The following is a 16,900-nucleotide window of genomic DNA, read 5'->3' as shown; positions in this document are numbered from 1 at the left end:
GGATTTCAGGTTTAATATATCATGCAGTTTTAATAAAAGGTGTTCCCAGGTACGCTGATTTAATTGATTCAGGTTCATCCAAAGGTTCAATGCAATCTTTCTAATCAGCCATTGTTAGGCCACTGCAGTAAAAAAAGCCTTTCCAGACGTCCCCCAACTCTGCCTGATGATATTGTACTCCATCATACTTTGGCAAATGCTGTTGTTTCATCAATTCCCTTATTCTTGGACTACCCCTGAATTATACAAATCCAGGGTTACTATTGTTACGTTTGTTGTCAATCTGCCATCAGTTCCAAGTACAATATAACCACTCATGCCTATTTTTTTTTATTATTGATCATTCCGGCTTTACGTCAAAAGGAGTTCCCAGGTAATCACTGGTACCCTTTGGTGTCCACAGGTACGCCTACCACCGCTCGTCGTGGCTGGTGGCTGGCAAGGCCGACCCACCGCCGCCCTACCGCCTCTACGCCCACCCTGACACGCCCTACACCGGCGACCAGCTCAAGAAGCAGATCGTCAGCTTCGAGAAAGTGAAGCTCACCAACAACGAAATGGACAAGCACGGCCAGGTGAGTGTTGGCAACGGGTGCACGGTGTTAAGGGGCGCAGCAGCCACGGCGATGTTGGCAGGAGTGCTGACAAGGGAGGGCTGGAGATCGCTGTTTCTGTCTGTTCGTATGTCTGTCCGGCTGTCTAGTTGTTGCTCATTGTTTGTCTGTCTGCGTCTAACTGTCTCTTTCTTCATCTCCTTATCGTTCCATTTTTCCGCACACACACACACACACACACACACACACACACACACACACACACCGTTGAATTCACCTAAAGTTAATAAGTATAGCGGATGATCAGAAAATAATATTCATCATCAGTTGTTCATCCACACACACACACACACACACACACACACACACACACACACACACAGACACACACACACACACACACACACACACACACACACACACACACACTTCTATTCTTAAAACCAACCACTGCCTCCACCCTTCCTTCCATCCCTCCCTTCTTCCTTTCTGCTTACTGTACCATTTAGTTTTATTTTCACTTCCGAACTCGCAAAAACAAGATAAACATTCACTTTTCCGTATACCTCTCCTCTCTCTTTTTCTCTCACCTTTCTACATCACTGCTCACCATCAATTTCATCAACACCTAGAACTACTTCCACCCCTCTCTCTCTCTCTCTCTCTCTCTCTCTCTCTCTCTCTCTCTCTCTCTCTCTCGGCAGTTTCCCTGTTGGAGTGTTCTCAAGTGTTGACAGGAGTGCCGCTAATTAGAGCCACCCGCGCAGCCTGCCTCGCCCGCCCCGCCCTGCCCCGCCTGTCACCGTCCCCCCACTTGCTGTCCCCCTCGTCGCCCTCCTCCTCCTCGTGTCCCGTCTGAAGCATACGCGGAAAATTGCGACCATATTTCATCACCATAACGAGACGCGAGGTTACAGATGGAGACGAATGCGGCGCCCTCAAACACTCCAACCCATCTACCCCCCCCCCCCCCACCAACCCTTCCTCACACACACCCAAACCAACACCCAAACACACATGTAAACAGTCTACAATGGGATATAAAACTACATACGTACTTAGTAAATGCAAAACTTCCTACCAGATGCTTTACCTTCTTGAACAGCAACACAAACATATTTTCAAGGGCCAAGGTGGAGGAAGGGAATGGGGGAAGAGGGAGAGGTGAGGCAGAGAGAGACTGAGAAAGTGGAGGAAAATTTCAAATGGAGAGAGGAAAGACGCGGGAGGGAATAATATTACACAGGAATGCACGAGAGAGAGAGAGAGAGAGAGAGAGAGAGAGAGAGAGAGAGAGAGAGAGAGAGAGAGAGAGAGAGAGAGAGAGAGAGAGAGAGAGAGAGAGAGAGAGAGAGAGAGAGAGAATCAAGCTGGTCCACAACATTCCTTTCCATTTCACACGCCCGAGAGCCACACATCCACCCATGCCTACACCCACGCCCACGGTCCCTTCCCCTCCTCCTCCTCCTCCTCCTCCTCTTCTTCCACCTGTGGCATAACCATCCACGTCTACCCCCCTTCCCCCTACCTCCCCCTTCCCTCTCCCCCCTCAAACACTCGTACACATACCCTTGCCTCTGATCCATGACGACCCTCCAACGACCTCTCTCTCTCTCTCTCTCTCTCTCTGCGCGGCACTACAATCACCAATTACCACAGTTCCTCCCTCCTTGCGCCCCGTGGTGATGACGGTGGTGGTGGTGGTGGTGGTGGTGAGTCGTCGGCACTAGCATCACCACCATATCATTACCACCACCACCACCACCACTCCCGAGCACCCACCATCAACACCACACACAGCCATTACCATCTTCACCATCACGGCAGATTGGTACTTTAAAACCTCTAATGGATTCCGTCGTCAAACCTTAGCTTCTCCGATGTGTATTTTATTATTATTTATTTTTTTGGTTAATACGATCACCACGCAGACCTTTCTCATTCCTTTATTATGCTTAGTCTTGTGGAAAGGTCAGTGGGGCCGAAGGTCTTTCCTGCACGGAGACTTTGGTTACTATTCTCGGCCGCTTGCCATATGACCCTGGCTGTTGTGGCGCCAAATTTAAATCAATCCAATTCTCAGTCGCTTCCACCTCTCACATCAACTATTTCTAAAGTTGAAAAGGAGATGAGTCGGGTTATAATAAGTGTTTTTTTCACAATAATCGCACAGAAGAATGATCGAACGGCTATCAGGGTTATAAAGCTAGCTCTAGAAATGCCCCACAATCTTATGAAAGCCTTGGCAAATGTGTGTGCTTGGACGCGGAAAGGGTGAAGAATGTGACGCTTTTCACAATAATCGTACAGAACAATGATCGAACAGCTATCAGGGTTATAAAACTAGCTCTAGAAATGCCCCAAAATCTTATGAAAGCCTTGACAAATGTGCACAATAATCGTACAGAACAATGATCGAACGACTATCAGGTCTTATGAGAGCTTTGACAAATATGTGTGTGCTGGGACGCCGAAAGGGTGAAGAATATGAGCCTTTTCACAATAATCGTACAGAAGAATGATCGAACGACTATCAGGGTTATAAAACTAGCCCTAGAAATGCCCCCAAATCTTATGAGAGCTTTGATAAATATGTGTGTGCTAGGACGCCGAAACGTTTAAGAATATGATCCTTTGCCCCTTCGAACGCCCCCCTTAGGGTCACTTTAAGGCAGGTGATTATGTATACTCCTTCTTTAATGTTTGCAACCTTCCACTCCTCTCCCTCACCCTCCTGACATTACCAAGTTTAGTCTACCAATGGTTTTCATGAGCAAGGTTCTGAGCACATAAGAATGTCTCGCAACACTTGGGTTTGTCCACGGAATACACTACTGGTTAATTTGAAAACAGCACCAAACACCGATATCACCAGTCCATCACCACTCCTTAACCATCAACACGAACATCAAAACTTTCCACAAGCTGTCACGATACTCACTAACGTCATCACTAATAATTACTGCTTTTTCCTCAGCCAAAGCCATCATCGCTGTCATTACCAAAAATTCTTAATAACTAATACCATCATTACCATCACCTCCACGTTCCCCAACAACATTCGTCACAATGGACTCGTCTTCACCACCATCACATATTTACATATTCACAAATTTACATGATCGTTGTCATCACCAAAGCTTCTTAATATCTAATTCCATCGTCACCACCACCAAGCACACCCACAACACACGTCTTCATCACCATCATCACTACACCTCACACTGACATCACCAAACATCACCCTTGCCTCTTTCTTAACCACTAGTACCACCACCACCACCGCCACCACCTTCACTAACACCCCACCTGTCACAAGCCAATCAACGCGACTTCACCACCTCCCCCCACCATCACCACCACCTGTCAACTCACACCGTCTATATCACTGTCATCAGCTTTATTTTTACATTCTCAAGCAGCGAATTCAGCTCTACCACCACCACCACCACCACTACTTCCTGTCAACTCAACCACCTGTACACCCTCTCACCACGTATATTACCGTCACCAGCTGTATTTTTAGCGTCTCAAGCACCACCTCCTCCACTCAACTCGTAATCACCTGTATACCCCGTCTATATAACTGTCACCATCTCTATTTTTACCTTCTCCAGCAACGACTTACACCCAAACACCACTTCCTACTGTCAACTCATAACCACAATTTCACCGTCTATATTACTACTCTATCACCGCCTCTGTTTTTACCTCCTCAAGCTGTAGTGGCGTTGAATGCGTCACACCTCCTCGGAATCAGTGGGTCCACACACTCTTAGACTTGCATATTTTACTATCAGCCTCTCCGCTTCCGCAAGTCTTGTTTCACTTTTCACTTCCTCAATCACACTGACGAACTCATCCCCTATGGCTTCTACTTCCGCCTGACCCCTCCCTCCCCTCCACGAGACGCTCCCCCCATCTCCCTCTTCTCTTCCTATCCTCCTATCCCCCTCCGCATGACCCACCCCAAACCCTCATATCTAAAGCACCTCTTCGCCTTAGTTGGCCAATCACTCACCAGGCACCATCACCTTCACTCTGTCTATAGATGCCAAGTTTCGGTTTTGTTTGATTGATTAATAGCGTTGATTTATACTTCACGTTAGTTTTTTTTCTCCTGACTTCATTGATTTTTATCCCACTACAATTGTCTCATTATGTGTTAGAATACCCGTGACTTATTGTTCATTTACGGTACTTTGATATCCATGTTTATATCGGTTAGAGACTACCTGGGCAGTATTTTAAGCTTGACACCTTTACCCATTCACCTACCGCTTTCAATAAAATAATTAGCCTCCATCATTATATATGTGAGAAACTATATAATGAGGAAGTGATTAAAATATACATCATGACTCTGAGATGACACTTAATACGCTGAAGTATGTGATTTTTCGCAGTACGCTTCTCAGTGCTCTCTTGTTACGTCTTGCTCAACAGAGGACAGGAGCATGTGGTCTGGTTTCCATGGTAACGGTGGTCCCTCAGTACAGGCGAGGAAGAGAATGGACGAAATGAACGGGAAACTATTACTTTATTATTTAGCTTGCTGTGATGGTACGCGACCCTCAATGATATGGGACCTCGTTAAGTGTGGGGACGTCCATTATGACACTTTTGTGAGTGCCGTTATGATATAGATAGTTAATTAAGTCCTGGGGAATATATATTTGATAGTTTAATGCATATCTCTTTGCACTGTGACAGGAGTATTATGTGTGAGACTATTGGAACGGAGTTGAAAGGCTGCATATTTTTGTACTTAATGAGCCGCGAGGTGTGAAGTAAAATGTAGGTATGTGACATGTAGTGTATTAAGTAGTTAATGTGTTTTTCGTTTCAATGATCAAGATAGAGAGCGTGTTTAAAAAAAAAAAAAACCCTGTCTAGATCATTTATTTTGCATCTATTTTTTTTATAAGGGCGAGTTATCTTTTTTTTTTTCCATGATATAGAAGTTCATCACCACTAACAACAATAATAACAACAATAACAATCATAACAACAATACACACACTTCCACCATCATATCACTGTAGTTACTCCACCTCTACTTCATCCACCACCACCCCCCCTCCCCCTCCACCTTCCACAACACCACCCACCTAACACCACCACCACCATCACCACCATCCCCCTCCACCTTCCGGAACACCACCCACCTAATACCACCACCACCACCATCACCACCATCCCCCCTCCCCCTCCACCTTCCGGAACACCACCCACCTAATACCACCACCACCACCACCACCATCACCACTATCCCCCTCCACCTTCCGCAACACCACCCACCTAATACCACCACCAACACCACCATCACCACCATCCCCCTCCCCCTCCACCTTCCGGAACACCACCCACCTAACACCACCACCACCACCACCAACAGCATTTTCATCATCGTCATCATCTTGAACTTCCTGATCCTGCCTCTCGTAGCCCCCTGTCATTATCCTCGCCGGCGTCATCGTTCTCATCATCCGCACCATCGGCACCCTCCCATGCGTGCTGGCCTTTGAGTCTCCTAATGAGCTTACAACGCTGAGCCGCGGGGGACACTGACGGACACGCCTCACGCTCACGCCCACTCCTGACCTCACGCGCAATTACAAGAGAGTTTCAGTGCGTGACATTATTCTCCGATCTCTTATGGCAAGGTTTTGCACTGTGGTGGTGGTGGTGGCGATAGTGGTTGTGGTGGTGGTGGCGACGGCGGTGACGGTGGTGGTGGTGGCGATGATGGTGGTGTTGGTGTCGTGTGAGCGCAAGTGAGCCCCATCTCCGTTCTCAGACGCCTTTGGTTCTCGCAACAACTAATTTCCAAAGGCCACATGTGTGTTCTTTACGTTCATGGTGTAGAAACCTTGTCAAATTATCACCAGGCTCATTCAACTACTCATGGAAATGCAACTTTTTTTTTACGGGAAAGGAAACACCTCAAGAGTAATACACAAAGAAAAAAATAAAATAGCTGGCTTTCGGCTCTAACAACACCTATATCCAAAGGCAACGAAGGATATGAGTCGGGTTATCCTGCGTGGTTTTCCCGTTCACAGTGCGGAAGCCTTGTCAGGACACCTCTCCTCCCGAAATTGACCTATCTTTCGGCCACTCCTCTAAGTCTTTATAGGAGCAGTGAGTAGCGGGCTTTTTTTCACATTTGTTACCTTTTTTTATGCCCTTGAACTGACTCCTCTGCTGTAAGAAAAAAAAAATTAATAATAACTCAGCTCATAAAACTACACATAAAAATACCAACACCACAACATCTATACGAAAACCTTACTGAATGTGGGCGCTGGCTCTCCACCGCGCAGCGCCTCCGTGTTCATGCTTCTGTCTTGGTGTCCGTGTTCCTGGTGTGCGAGAGTGAGTACATGAGTCCGCACTGAGGCCGTGAAGTGAGAAGCTACGGAGTTAACAGCACAACGCCGACACAAAGGCCGGACTAAGAGGCCTGCATGGACTGGCGCCTAATGATCTTATGGGATTTGCTGCGTCAACGATATCACTTCACGGGCACGCCTCTCTCTCTCTCTCTCTCTCTCTCTCTCTCTCTCTCTCTCTCTCTCACACACGCTGCGTCACCACCTTCCCCCCACCCCCTGCTCTTCCCTTCTCCTCGTCAGTCTCGTTCACCCCTGAAAAATTGTTATAAAATCCCCGCCGCCTCACCCCGTCAGTAGCCATTGTGCTGAGTGCTGAGTCCCCGCGGCCCCCTGCAAGCATCGCCCCGGGATCCCCTTAGGCCACCGCTGGGGGAGGATGACCCGCGTAAACTGGGGTGTTTTATCACTTTTGTCTCCCCGCCCTCCCGCCTTCCGCCTCCCCTGCCTGCCTCCCTCCCGCCTTCCGTGAAATCCGGCGTGTTAGTCTCCGCGGGGCCTCTTTGTGCGCGCTTCCAGTCACCGGCGGGATGATGGAGGGTGCTGCGGGCGTGGCGTGTGTCGTGTGTGTCGCCTGAGGACTCGCGGGCATCACGGTTTCACGTTAAATGTCGCTGAGAGGTCAATCATGGCTCCTCATCTTCCGCCGCCTGCTCCTTCTTTTCCTCCTCCTCTTCCGCCTCCTCCTTCTCCTCCTCCTCCTCTTCCGCCTCCTCCTCCTCCTTTTCCTCCTCTTGCTTTATTTCATCCTCATGTTGTTACCTACTCCTTCCCTTTCCTCTTCCTCCTCTTCGTCATCTCCTTTTCCTTCCTTCTCTTGTTCTTGTGCTTCTTTTTCTTGTTCTTGTTCCTGTTCTTGTTCTTCTTGTTCTTGTTCTTTTCCTTTTTCTTCTACTACTACAATTACTACTATACTACTACTACTACTACTACTACTACTACCACATTCCCCCAACACCCAACACAAGTCACCTTTAGTCGCTGGGTCAACCTTCCAGCGCACTTTACAAATTCTATTCATAATTACAGTAGTGGGTGTTAGTTTGGGCGCTGCAGGTGGCAATCAAAGAGCAGAAAGACCACACTAGGATCGACTATAATGATATAACCCGAGATATTGATGTAACCTCTTTTTTGCTGGGGCCTCACAGTTACAATGACAAATCCTACTCACTCCTTTCACCTAGTAACTCCCTCTCTCCCTTCCTCCCTCCCTCCCTCCCTCCCTTCAACACTCACACTCACTCACTCACACACACATACTACCCATGGAAATACTAACGCTCCCTCTCACAGACACTCACACTCTCTCCCTCACACACACACACTTACACACCGACTCCCTGCCTTCCTCCCTCTCCCCCCCACACCCGTGCACACCCAAGCAACACCGGCCCCGCGTGAAAGACAAATGGAGCGTATTAGTGGAGCAATAACGCAAATCTGACGAAGGGAACGACTGTGACGGGGGAGGGAAGAGAGAGAGAGAGAGAGAGAGAGAGAGAGAGAGAGAGAGAGAGTAGGAGGGGAAGATTTACGTAATTATAATCGTACTACCACACACACACACACACACACACACACACACACACACACACACACATTATAGACCTATTTCCTGATCTTCATCCTTTTATTACGTTTCTCAAGTTCCATCGCTGTGACTTTCTGCGTGTATGGAGCTGAAAATGAATAAAAATGAACAATATATTCCTTTAAGAGATACATTTGTTTGGTATTTATTCACTTACACCGATGCAAAGACAATAAAAAACTCACACGAGGTATACTTTTGCTTCCCTTTCAATATCACGCAAGACACGTTAGGTATCAGATGCTTACGTAAGGAGAACAAGCCGCATCATATCGATCCTATATACTTCGTGACTAACTGTGTATATCCTGCTGCTATTCCTCTTTCCGTCACCTTTCCCCGCCTCTCAAAATAACGAGTATATATGAGCGGCCTAATCGATATATTGGCCACATTTACAGCACATCGGTATAGGCAGCCAAACGGGGGGAATGGGAACACACACAACCCGACGCCTCTCTATCATTGCGCCGGGATTGAGGTTTCATTAACTATTTTTTCCTGTCAAATGAGAAGTGCGTCATTTACAGTAATTTGGTAGTAGTAGTGGTGGTATTAGTGGTAGTAGTAGTAGTAGTAGTAGTATATAGTAGTAGTGGTAGTTGTAGTAGTAGTAGTAGTAGTAGTGTGAAAGGATATGAGAAAAGATACCGCTCACAACGCAACTCTAATGGATGGAGGCCCGTTCATAAAAAAAGTAGTAGTAGTAGTAGTAGTAGTAGTAGTAAAAGTAATAGTCGTAGTGGTGGACAATTTACAGGTGGCTGGTTTCGACGAATATTTCATGATAATTCACAATACGTCACCTGCTAGTTTAATGTAATATATTTTTTTTTTTACGTATAAACATAGACTTCACAATCTCTTGACGGGAAACGGGGCGCGGGGCCGATTCGCAGGGGGCCGATTTTCAAAAATTTAAAATTTAAATATTTTCAAAACCAAAGCAGCTAGCGACCTGAAACTAAAACAGGCACCTCCCTTAGGCATATATGAGTCTCCATGAGCAGCGGTATCAAAAAATTCAAAGTCGTTCCCTAATAAAATCCCGATTAATTGTTTTTTATATAAGTATAACAAAACTTAAAAAGGCTATAAAATCCTCAGATTTTACGCTAGATGCACAAACATCACCAAATGCAGAGATAATCACTTATATTTTCAGAATCAATAGCAATATTTAGCATATCCTATAAGTTTTTGCCCGAAATAGCTACTTATTTTTTTTTTATTTAGTGCAATTTTTTACGTAAGTTTTTAACATCTAATAAATCACTTAATTTTCACATTAGAAACTTAATACTTGAGGAAAGCATGCAGAAACATCTTAATTTTACTCAACAAAGCAAAATATTCATTTTTCTATATACAATCACAACTTATTTTGGTTGAATTCCGATGTCACTATTGCCGCAGCACGTCTTGCCGGCTATCTGGCCCTCGTCCTGAACAATCACTTTAGCCTTTTGGCCTATGACGTGTGGGCCCCGGTCAGTTTCCTGGACTTGTATACGTCCCTGTTCCTCGCCGTCTCCTTCCTGCCCTCCTCGATACTGCTCCTCTTCCTGCCGGTCGGCTGCTTCAAGGCCTTGTTCTTCCTCGCTTCTGAGGTCACGTCCTTGGAGAAATTAGCACCGAAACAGTTGAAGAGGGACCTGCTGATGTGCGGCAAGATGGTGTTGGCCAGGTTGTGCCCCTCCTGGCACCTGTACCCCTGCAAGGTCGGGTCTGAGGCCGCCAGGAACTCCAGGAGGTGCCTGAACCCGTCCCTGTGGCGCATGGAAGGGAGAGGAACCTCAACCTGCGCTCCTTCTTGTCCTCCCTGCACATCAGGGAGTCCCAGCGACATACCGAATGACGCCCTGTGGGCCATTGGGATATATGTCCGCTTCAGGACCGCCCGGCCCGTATCCAGCTCTCACCGGTCGACCAGATCGACCAGGGCGTCGAACAGCACAGAGGGCCGGTCGCCCTCTCGAGCTCCACGGTAATCTTCATCTCCTCCTGCTTGCAGCACTCAGCCACAGAGGAGTTGGCCTGGACCTTCCTGGCCAGGTAGCCGGCGTAGTTGCCGACCGCGGCGAGGAGCAACTCGTCCGTCGGCGGGTCCGGCTGGTCGTCGGCCAGCTCCCTGGCAAGCTGGGCCAAGATCACCTCGTCGTCCTCCTTCTCCTCTGCCTTGGCCCGGTCCAGGTCGGCCTGCACGTCCCCAGGGAAGAACCCGACGAGCTTCAGCAAATGCAGGCGCTGGGCCAACCTGTTGCTCACCATGAAGTTCTGCACGCTCGTCCAGTAGTTGGCGCCGCACATGGTGCGGCGCTTGCCGAAAGAGTGCTCAGTCGGGTCAGAGTTGGCCTTCCCATGCACATACTCGACCCCGTAGGACGTAGTGAACAGCCCCTCACTACCACACTGCACTGAACACACCACTGCACTGCACACAACACTGAGTCACTGCACTGATGGCGTAGTACGGCTCCTCCACAGTTTACTCCACGGGGTCGCGGCGTCCTCATATCTTGTGTCTCCTCCGTCACTTCCACTCGATCCACTGCCTTCTGTGTCTTCTTGTATCGTCCTCTGGATCCTTGCAGTTGTGGGGAAGGGTACAGAGACGATGAATAACTGTAGGTCCTTTACTTGGAGAGTAAACAGAGGCAGGACAGCGATAATCCTTTACAGAGGAAGTGCCCAGCTGACTGCGTGCCTAAGGCGAGTTAGGCGACGCGGGAACTGAGCTGAGTTGCCATGTAGGCACTAACTAAACGTACATTTCTTGTTTCCTAATACGTAAAACTGTGGACTTCACTATCCTACAGTTATCATTCATTTTACGTAAAGATTTCAACCTAAAGTTACGCAAATTTGCCATTTTTTACACAACGTTTTCAAAGTGCACGCATGGTGCTATTTTATATAAGTTACCTTGAATCCTCGACCAAATCACTCTAGAGACACTCCTGCCTGCTTGTATGCACTAAAACTTGAAGATTTCGTCCTGTTTCCACTTAAATTCGAAGTAAGAACGCAGAGTGTGTTTGAGTTGTCGCAGTGAAAGTCGCCATAACAATCGGCCCCTTACGCGAAGCCAGCGCGCCAAGACTGAAGAGATTTCCCGTCAACTAGTTGTGAAGTCTATGGTATAAACTTGAGCTCGTATTGCACATTCTCGTTTTCTCCATTTCTACGTCATTTCGCGGCTCAACCTTTCCTAATCAGTCACGCTCCACCATCCCGCGACAGCGTTGTCAGAATCTGCACATAATATCAGATTCTCACAGTTTATAACATCGGCAACGAGACGCTTTCATTAGGTATCATCTACTTGCGCTCGGTTCAGGCACTGGTTTAATAACAATACTTCCCAGGCATTACAATCCTGTGGTTTTAGCTGCATTCCGCCTCGCTCTCTCCACGCTGCCGTGACGCCGAGCTCCGCGTGGAAGGACTATAATATCATGGCCGGTATTATGAGACACTTTCGCTTCTCACATCATCTATTTCTAAAGGTCAAAGAAGGGGTTAATCAGGTTCTAATGAGTGTTTCTTTAGGTTCACGGTACAGAAGAGGGATCAAACTACCACCAGGGTCATAAAGCTAATCCTGGAAATGTCCCAAACTCCTGCGAAAGCCTTGTCAAGTATGTGAACTTAGGCGACGAAATGTTTAGCAATACGGCCCATGGCATGTTTCGTCGCGCATATATCAGTTGGCAATCAGTTCCCGCCTGTCACTATACTCACGCCTCGTCAACGTGATCCAGGTTAATTTGCTCTTTGTGCTTCCGCTGCCTCGCTTCAGGTGTTTCCGATCTGGTTCACTGCCTCGTATCTACATTATTTCACTGGTAATTTTGAAACACTACTCATTTGCCTTCTCTATCACCTGAAAACCCTATTCATTCTTACCTATTCGTATTGGTATACATGACTGATTCACGCTCGCTATGTCCCTTTTTCTATCGCATTATTTTTTATTTGTGTGTGTGTGTGTGTGTGTGTGTGTGTGTGTGTGTGTGTAGGTGAGGGGGGCGGGGCGTGTCATCCGTCAGGTGTCAGGGGTGAGGTGGGTGTTTTGTCAGCCGCGTGGGGGAGGGCGGGGCGCCGCGTCACACCGTCACCACTGACACACAACAGCAGGTGGAGGTGGTGGTGATGGTGGTGGTGGTGGTGTTGACGATCCATCTCCCGTGCCTTGTCAATACCCCACCTTTACCTGTGTATTTTACCGTCCTCCCCCTTGCTCCCCATCAACACCAGTCCCTTCCCCTCCGCCAATTCTTCTCCCTCCTCCCTTCTTGCCGCTGCCAATCCTCCTTCCTCACACCTCCCCTTCCGGCTTTTTCTTTCTCCTTGTTCTCCTTCAGCGTTACGCTCCTTCCATCTGTGAGTTATTTTTTCCTCACTTCCTTCCCTCCCCCTCCTCAGCTTTAACACCTTCCCATGATAACAGCCTTCCTTGGCGACGTTCCTTTTCAACCTTATATAGCTCCTTTCTCCTGTCCGTTCTTCTACATAATTCCTTTTCACCTGCAAGTTCCTACATTATTCTATACTTTTCAACTTTGGCCTCTTCTTGTCAATCTTTCCTACCGCTCCCTTACGAAATGTCCCCTAGTACCTTTTTCTCCTCCCCCCAAATCAACTTAAACCTATGTCCCCTTCGGTATTGTGAGCCCCCACCCTGGCCATCATGCGCGACATACCTGCTTCCCTCTGGCGGGTTTTGTTTGATACAGTCCAGGAAGCGACAACAGAGAACACTTTTTACCTTCGTGTGTATACTACGACCACAAACTATCAGTGAACGACAGACATCTTCATCAGCTTTGTTACGTGTGTGTGTGTGTGTGTGTGTGTGTGTGTGTGTGTGTGTGTGTGTGTGTGTTCTTCAGTTGGCGAACAGGTGGTCAGCCCTAACCTGTGCAGACGCGGGCTGATTTTTTTTATAGTGACGCCTCTTGTGGCTCAAGTTACTTCGGTGCTCCGCTGGCCCGGGTTAGGATCAAAGGTACAGGTTATGGATAAGTGGCGTGTGGACGACCTTGAGGCGCTCGAAATTGGTCACCCATTAGAGGAATCTATGTTTGAATAATTGGACCGTCTGTGTGTGTGTGTGTGTGTGTGTGTGTGTGTGTGTGTGTGTGTGTGTGTGTGTGTGTGTCTTTTTTAAGCATCTGTACTGGTTTTTGTCCCTAGTATATGTTAATAATATAATTTCCGCGACATAAACCGATGATTTTCTGAATACTTAACATTATTTTCGGGGTCCGAGCGGCGGCACCATCGCTGTTTATTAGTATATTATATAGCTGTGCATGTTAAGAAGTCCGGCTCTAATAATACTGTGACGTATATTCGTTGTCTGATAGTTTAATGGTATACACACTATCAAACCGTCTAATTATACATAACGAATATGATAGCGTCGAGCCGTCCAGCAGTATATCAAACACCTAACAGTCTAATAACGTAATAGCGGCCACGATAATGTCAGGTAATCTGGCGGTGCATCATGCGTCCAATATTCTAATCAGCTGCATCCCGCGCGTGATGGCGGCGGCTGAAATAGTGCGAGTGTTGTGGTGTGTTGTGTTGTGTTGCGCTGCGGCCCTCTCCCTCCCTCCCTCCCTCCATCTCTCCCTCCCTGCCTCCCTCTATCTCTCCCTCCCTGCCAACCTACCTGATACACACACACACACACACACACACACACACACACACACACACACACACACACAGAGTATAGGTGGAAGTTACTAAGAAAGAAAGAAAGATAAAAAAAGAAAGATGAGAACGAAAAAATATATTAGAGAATGTTTGGAGGAAAACAAAAATTAAAAGGAAGGAAGAAAGAAAGAAGTAACAAAAGAAGGAGGAGGGAATATAAACTAAATGAATGTAGGAAGGAAGAACTCCCCCCCACCCCCCCACCCCCACACACATATATACAGTACTTTCCTTTCGCCTCGTCCATACACCACTTCAGCAAGGCCAAAGTAAAACCGGCTTAAATAACAGGCGGCTTAAGGTTACAGGTATTTCTAGTTCGACCGATAATTCTCTTTTTTCAAGTTCTCTCTATTACTGCCTATGTCTGTCCTATCTTACTGCCTGTCTGTCTTTGTCTGTTTAACGGTGATGACGGAGACAAAAGGAAAAGGAATATAAAGCGAATAAAAGGGAAAAAAATGAGAGAGAGAGAGAGAGAGAGAGAGAGAGAGAGAGAGAGAGAGAGAGAGAGAGAGAGAGAGAGAGAGAGAGAGAGAGAGAGAGAGAGATAAAGCAGTCACAGCCAGGTATCAACACTGCACCTGCCCACCTAATTAACACACCTACAACGGGGGCTCATTAATGGTGTGTGCGTATGTGTGTGTGTGTGTGTGTGTGTGTGTGTGTGTGTGTGTGTGTGTGTGTGTGTGTGTGTGTGTGTGTGTGTGTGTGTGTGTGTGTGTGTATTGATGCCTTGGTCAGCTTGTAAAGGCGATGTACAGTGCCGGTATTAATAAGAAAAAGAGGAGAAGAGAAGAAGAAGAAATAATAAAGGAAGGAAGAAAAGATGATGAAAAGATGAGGAGAAGTAGGAAAGTGGAAGATAAAGAGGAAAATATTAACTTGATCCCCCCTACCCCCTCCTCTCTCTCTCTCTCTCTCTCTCTCTCTCTCTCTCTCTCTCTCTCTCTCTCTCTCTCTCTCTCTCTCTCTCTTGATACACTAGTGCTAATATTTTGCGCTAAATTCAGACGTGTGCCGACATGAGTTAAATCAAACCTGTGTGTGTGTGTGTGTGTGTGTGTGTGTGTGTGTGTGTGTGTGTGTGTGTGTGTGTGTGTGTGTGTGTGTGTGTGTGTGTGTGTGTGTGTCCGCGGGCGCGCCAGTCTCATTAGTCAGGTATGCCAGCAGTGCCATACTTTAAGTGGCACTTCGGCCCCTGCGTATTGGCGGCACACACACACACACACACACACACACACACACACACACACACACGACACGGCATCTACATAACGGAGCAGGATAAAAACATTAACCGTTGCCTCATTATCTTCTTCAACAAAAGAACGTAAAATTTAATGTTGAAACTTATTAAGGTCAAACTTCCTCTCTCTCTCTCTCTCTCTCTCTCTCTCTCTCTCTCTCTCTCTCTCTCTCTCTCTCTCTCTCTCTCTCTCTCTCTCTCTCTCTCTCTCTCTCTTCTTTTTTTCTACTTTGAGGTGTATTTTTTAATCATTGTTTGGAAATAATCATAGACAATAAAAACAAATAAATAACAAATAAAAACAAATAAATGGAACGATTGTAAATTAAATAAATAAGTAAATCTACATAACTCTAACACACACACACACACACACACATTCTGAGTCATGATATATATCTCTTCACGGTAATAGCATGAAGGAGTCTCCCGGGCAGGCCTAACTCTCTCTCTCTCTCTCTCTCTCTCTCTCTCTCTCTCTCTCTCTCTCTCTCTCTCTCTCTCTCTCTCTCTCTCTCTCTCTCTCTCTCTCTCTCTCTCTCTCTCTCTGTCAACCTGGACTTGTTTATGGCGATGCGTTTTTAATGAGTGTGAATTTTTTTTTGTAATTTAACTCATTTTACGCTACATGCTTGGGGAGGGAGAAGGGAGGGAGGGAGGAAAGGAGGGAGGAAGGGAGGGAGAGAAGGAGGGAAGAGAGGTAAAGGGCGATTAGGAGGGAAGTAGGAAATTGAGAGGAGGAATGTGAAGGCAAGAAACGAAGAGGGAAAAGAAGAGAAATAATTGAATAAAAGGAGTAAAAGGAGAGAGAGAGAGAGAGAGAGAGAGAGAGAGAGAAAGGTGAGTGAAGAGAGAACACCCACCATGACCACCACCATCACCACCACCACATACATTTCCATCACCATCACCACATACATTTCCATCACCACCACCACCACCACCACCGCCTCGGCCCGGACTGAATAATATAGTTAGGCCTGATAATTACGCCGACGACATTACTCAGTGAATTGGCTGCGCCGCTCTTGTTTATTCGCGGTATTAAATGGTTCAGACTTAATTACCTCGCGAACCAGGTGTCAGGACGAACAGGTGCGCCGCGCGGATGACAACAAGCACGCCCAAACACACACACACACACACACACACACACACACACACACACACACACACACACACACACACACACAGTAGATGGAAGTTACGAAGAAAGGGAGAGAGATAAAAAAAGGAAGGTTAGAAGGAAAGAAATTATTTTAGAATGTTTGGCGTAGAAGAAGAAAGAGGAAATGACAGGAGAAAGGAAAAAGGAAGAAAGGAAGAACACACACACACACACACACACACACACACACACAGGAAGCTCCACTCAATT

The 16,900-nt window shown here is 46.9% G+C and overlaps 1 protein-coding gene across 2 annotated transcripts in view; it reads left to right on the top strand.

Annotated features, from left to right (window-relative positions):
- LOC127006141 (T-box transcription factor TBX20-like) overlaps positions 1–16,900 on the top strand; it is a 138,004-nt gene that overhangs the window by 96,419 nt on the left and 24,685 nt on the right. For both annotated transcript variants that reach the window (XM_050875674.1, XM_050875673.1), the window contains exon 4: positions 404–575. In XM_050875674.1, the coding sequence (XP_050731631.1) occupies positions 404–575 (172 nt within the window). The remainder of the gene's footprint in view (positions 1–403; positions 576–16,900) is intronic.

This window comes from Eriocheir sinensis, chromosome 32 (genome assembly GCF_024679095.1).
Source record: "Eriocheir sinensis breed Jianghai 21 chromosome 32, ASM2467909v1, whole genome shotgun sequence".
Taxonomy (NCBI): Eukaryota; Metazoa; Arthropoda; class Malacostraca; order Decapoda; family Varunidae; genus Eriocheir; species Eriocheir sinensis.
The sequence above is the reverse complement of the archived record's forward strand: the minus strand, read 5'-3'. Positions and strand labels throughout refer to the sequence as shown.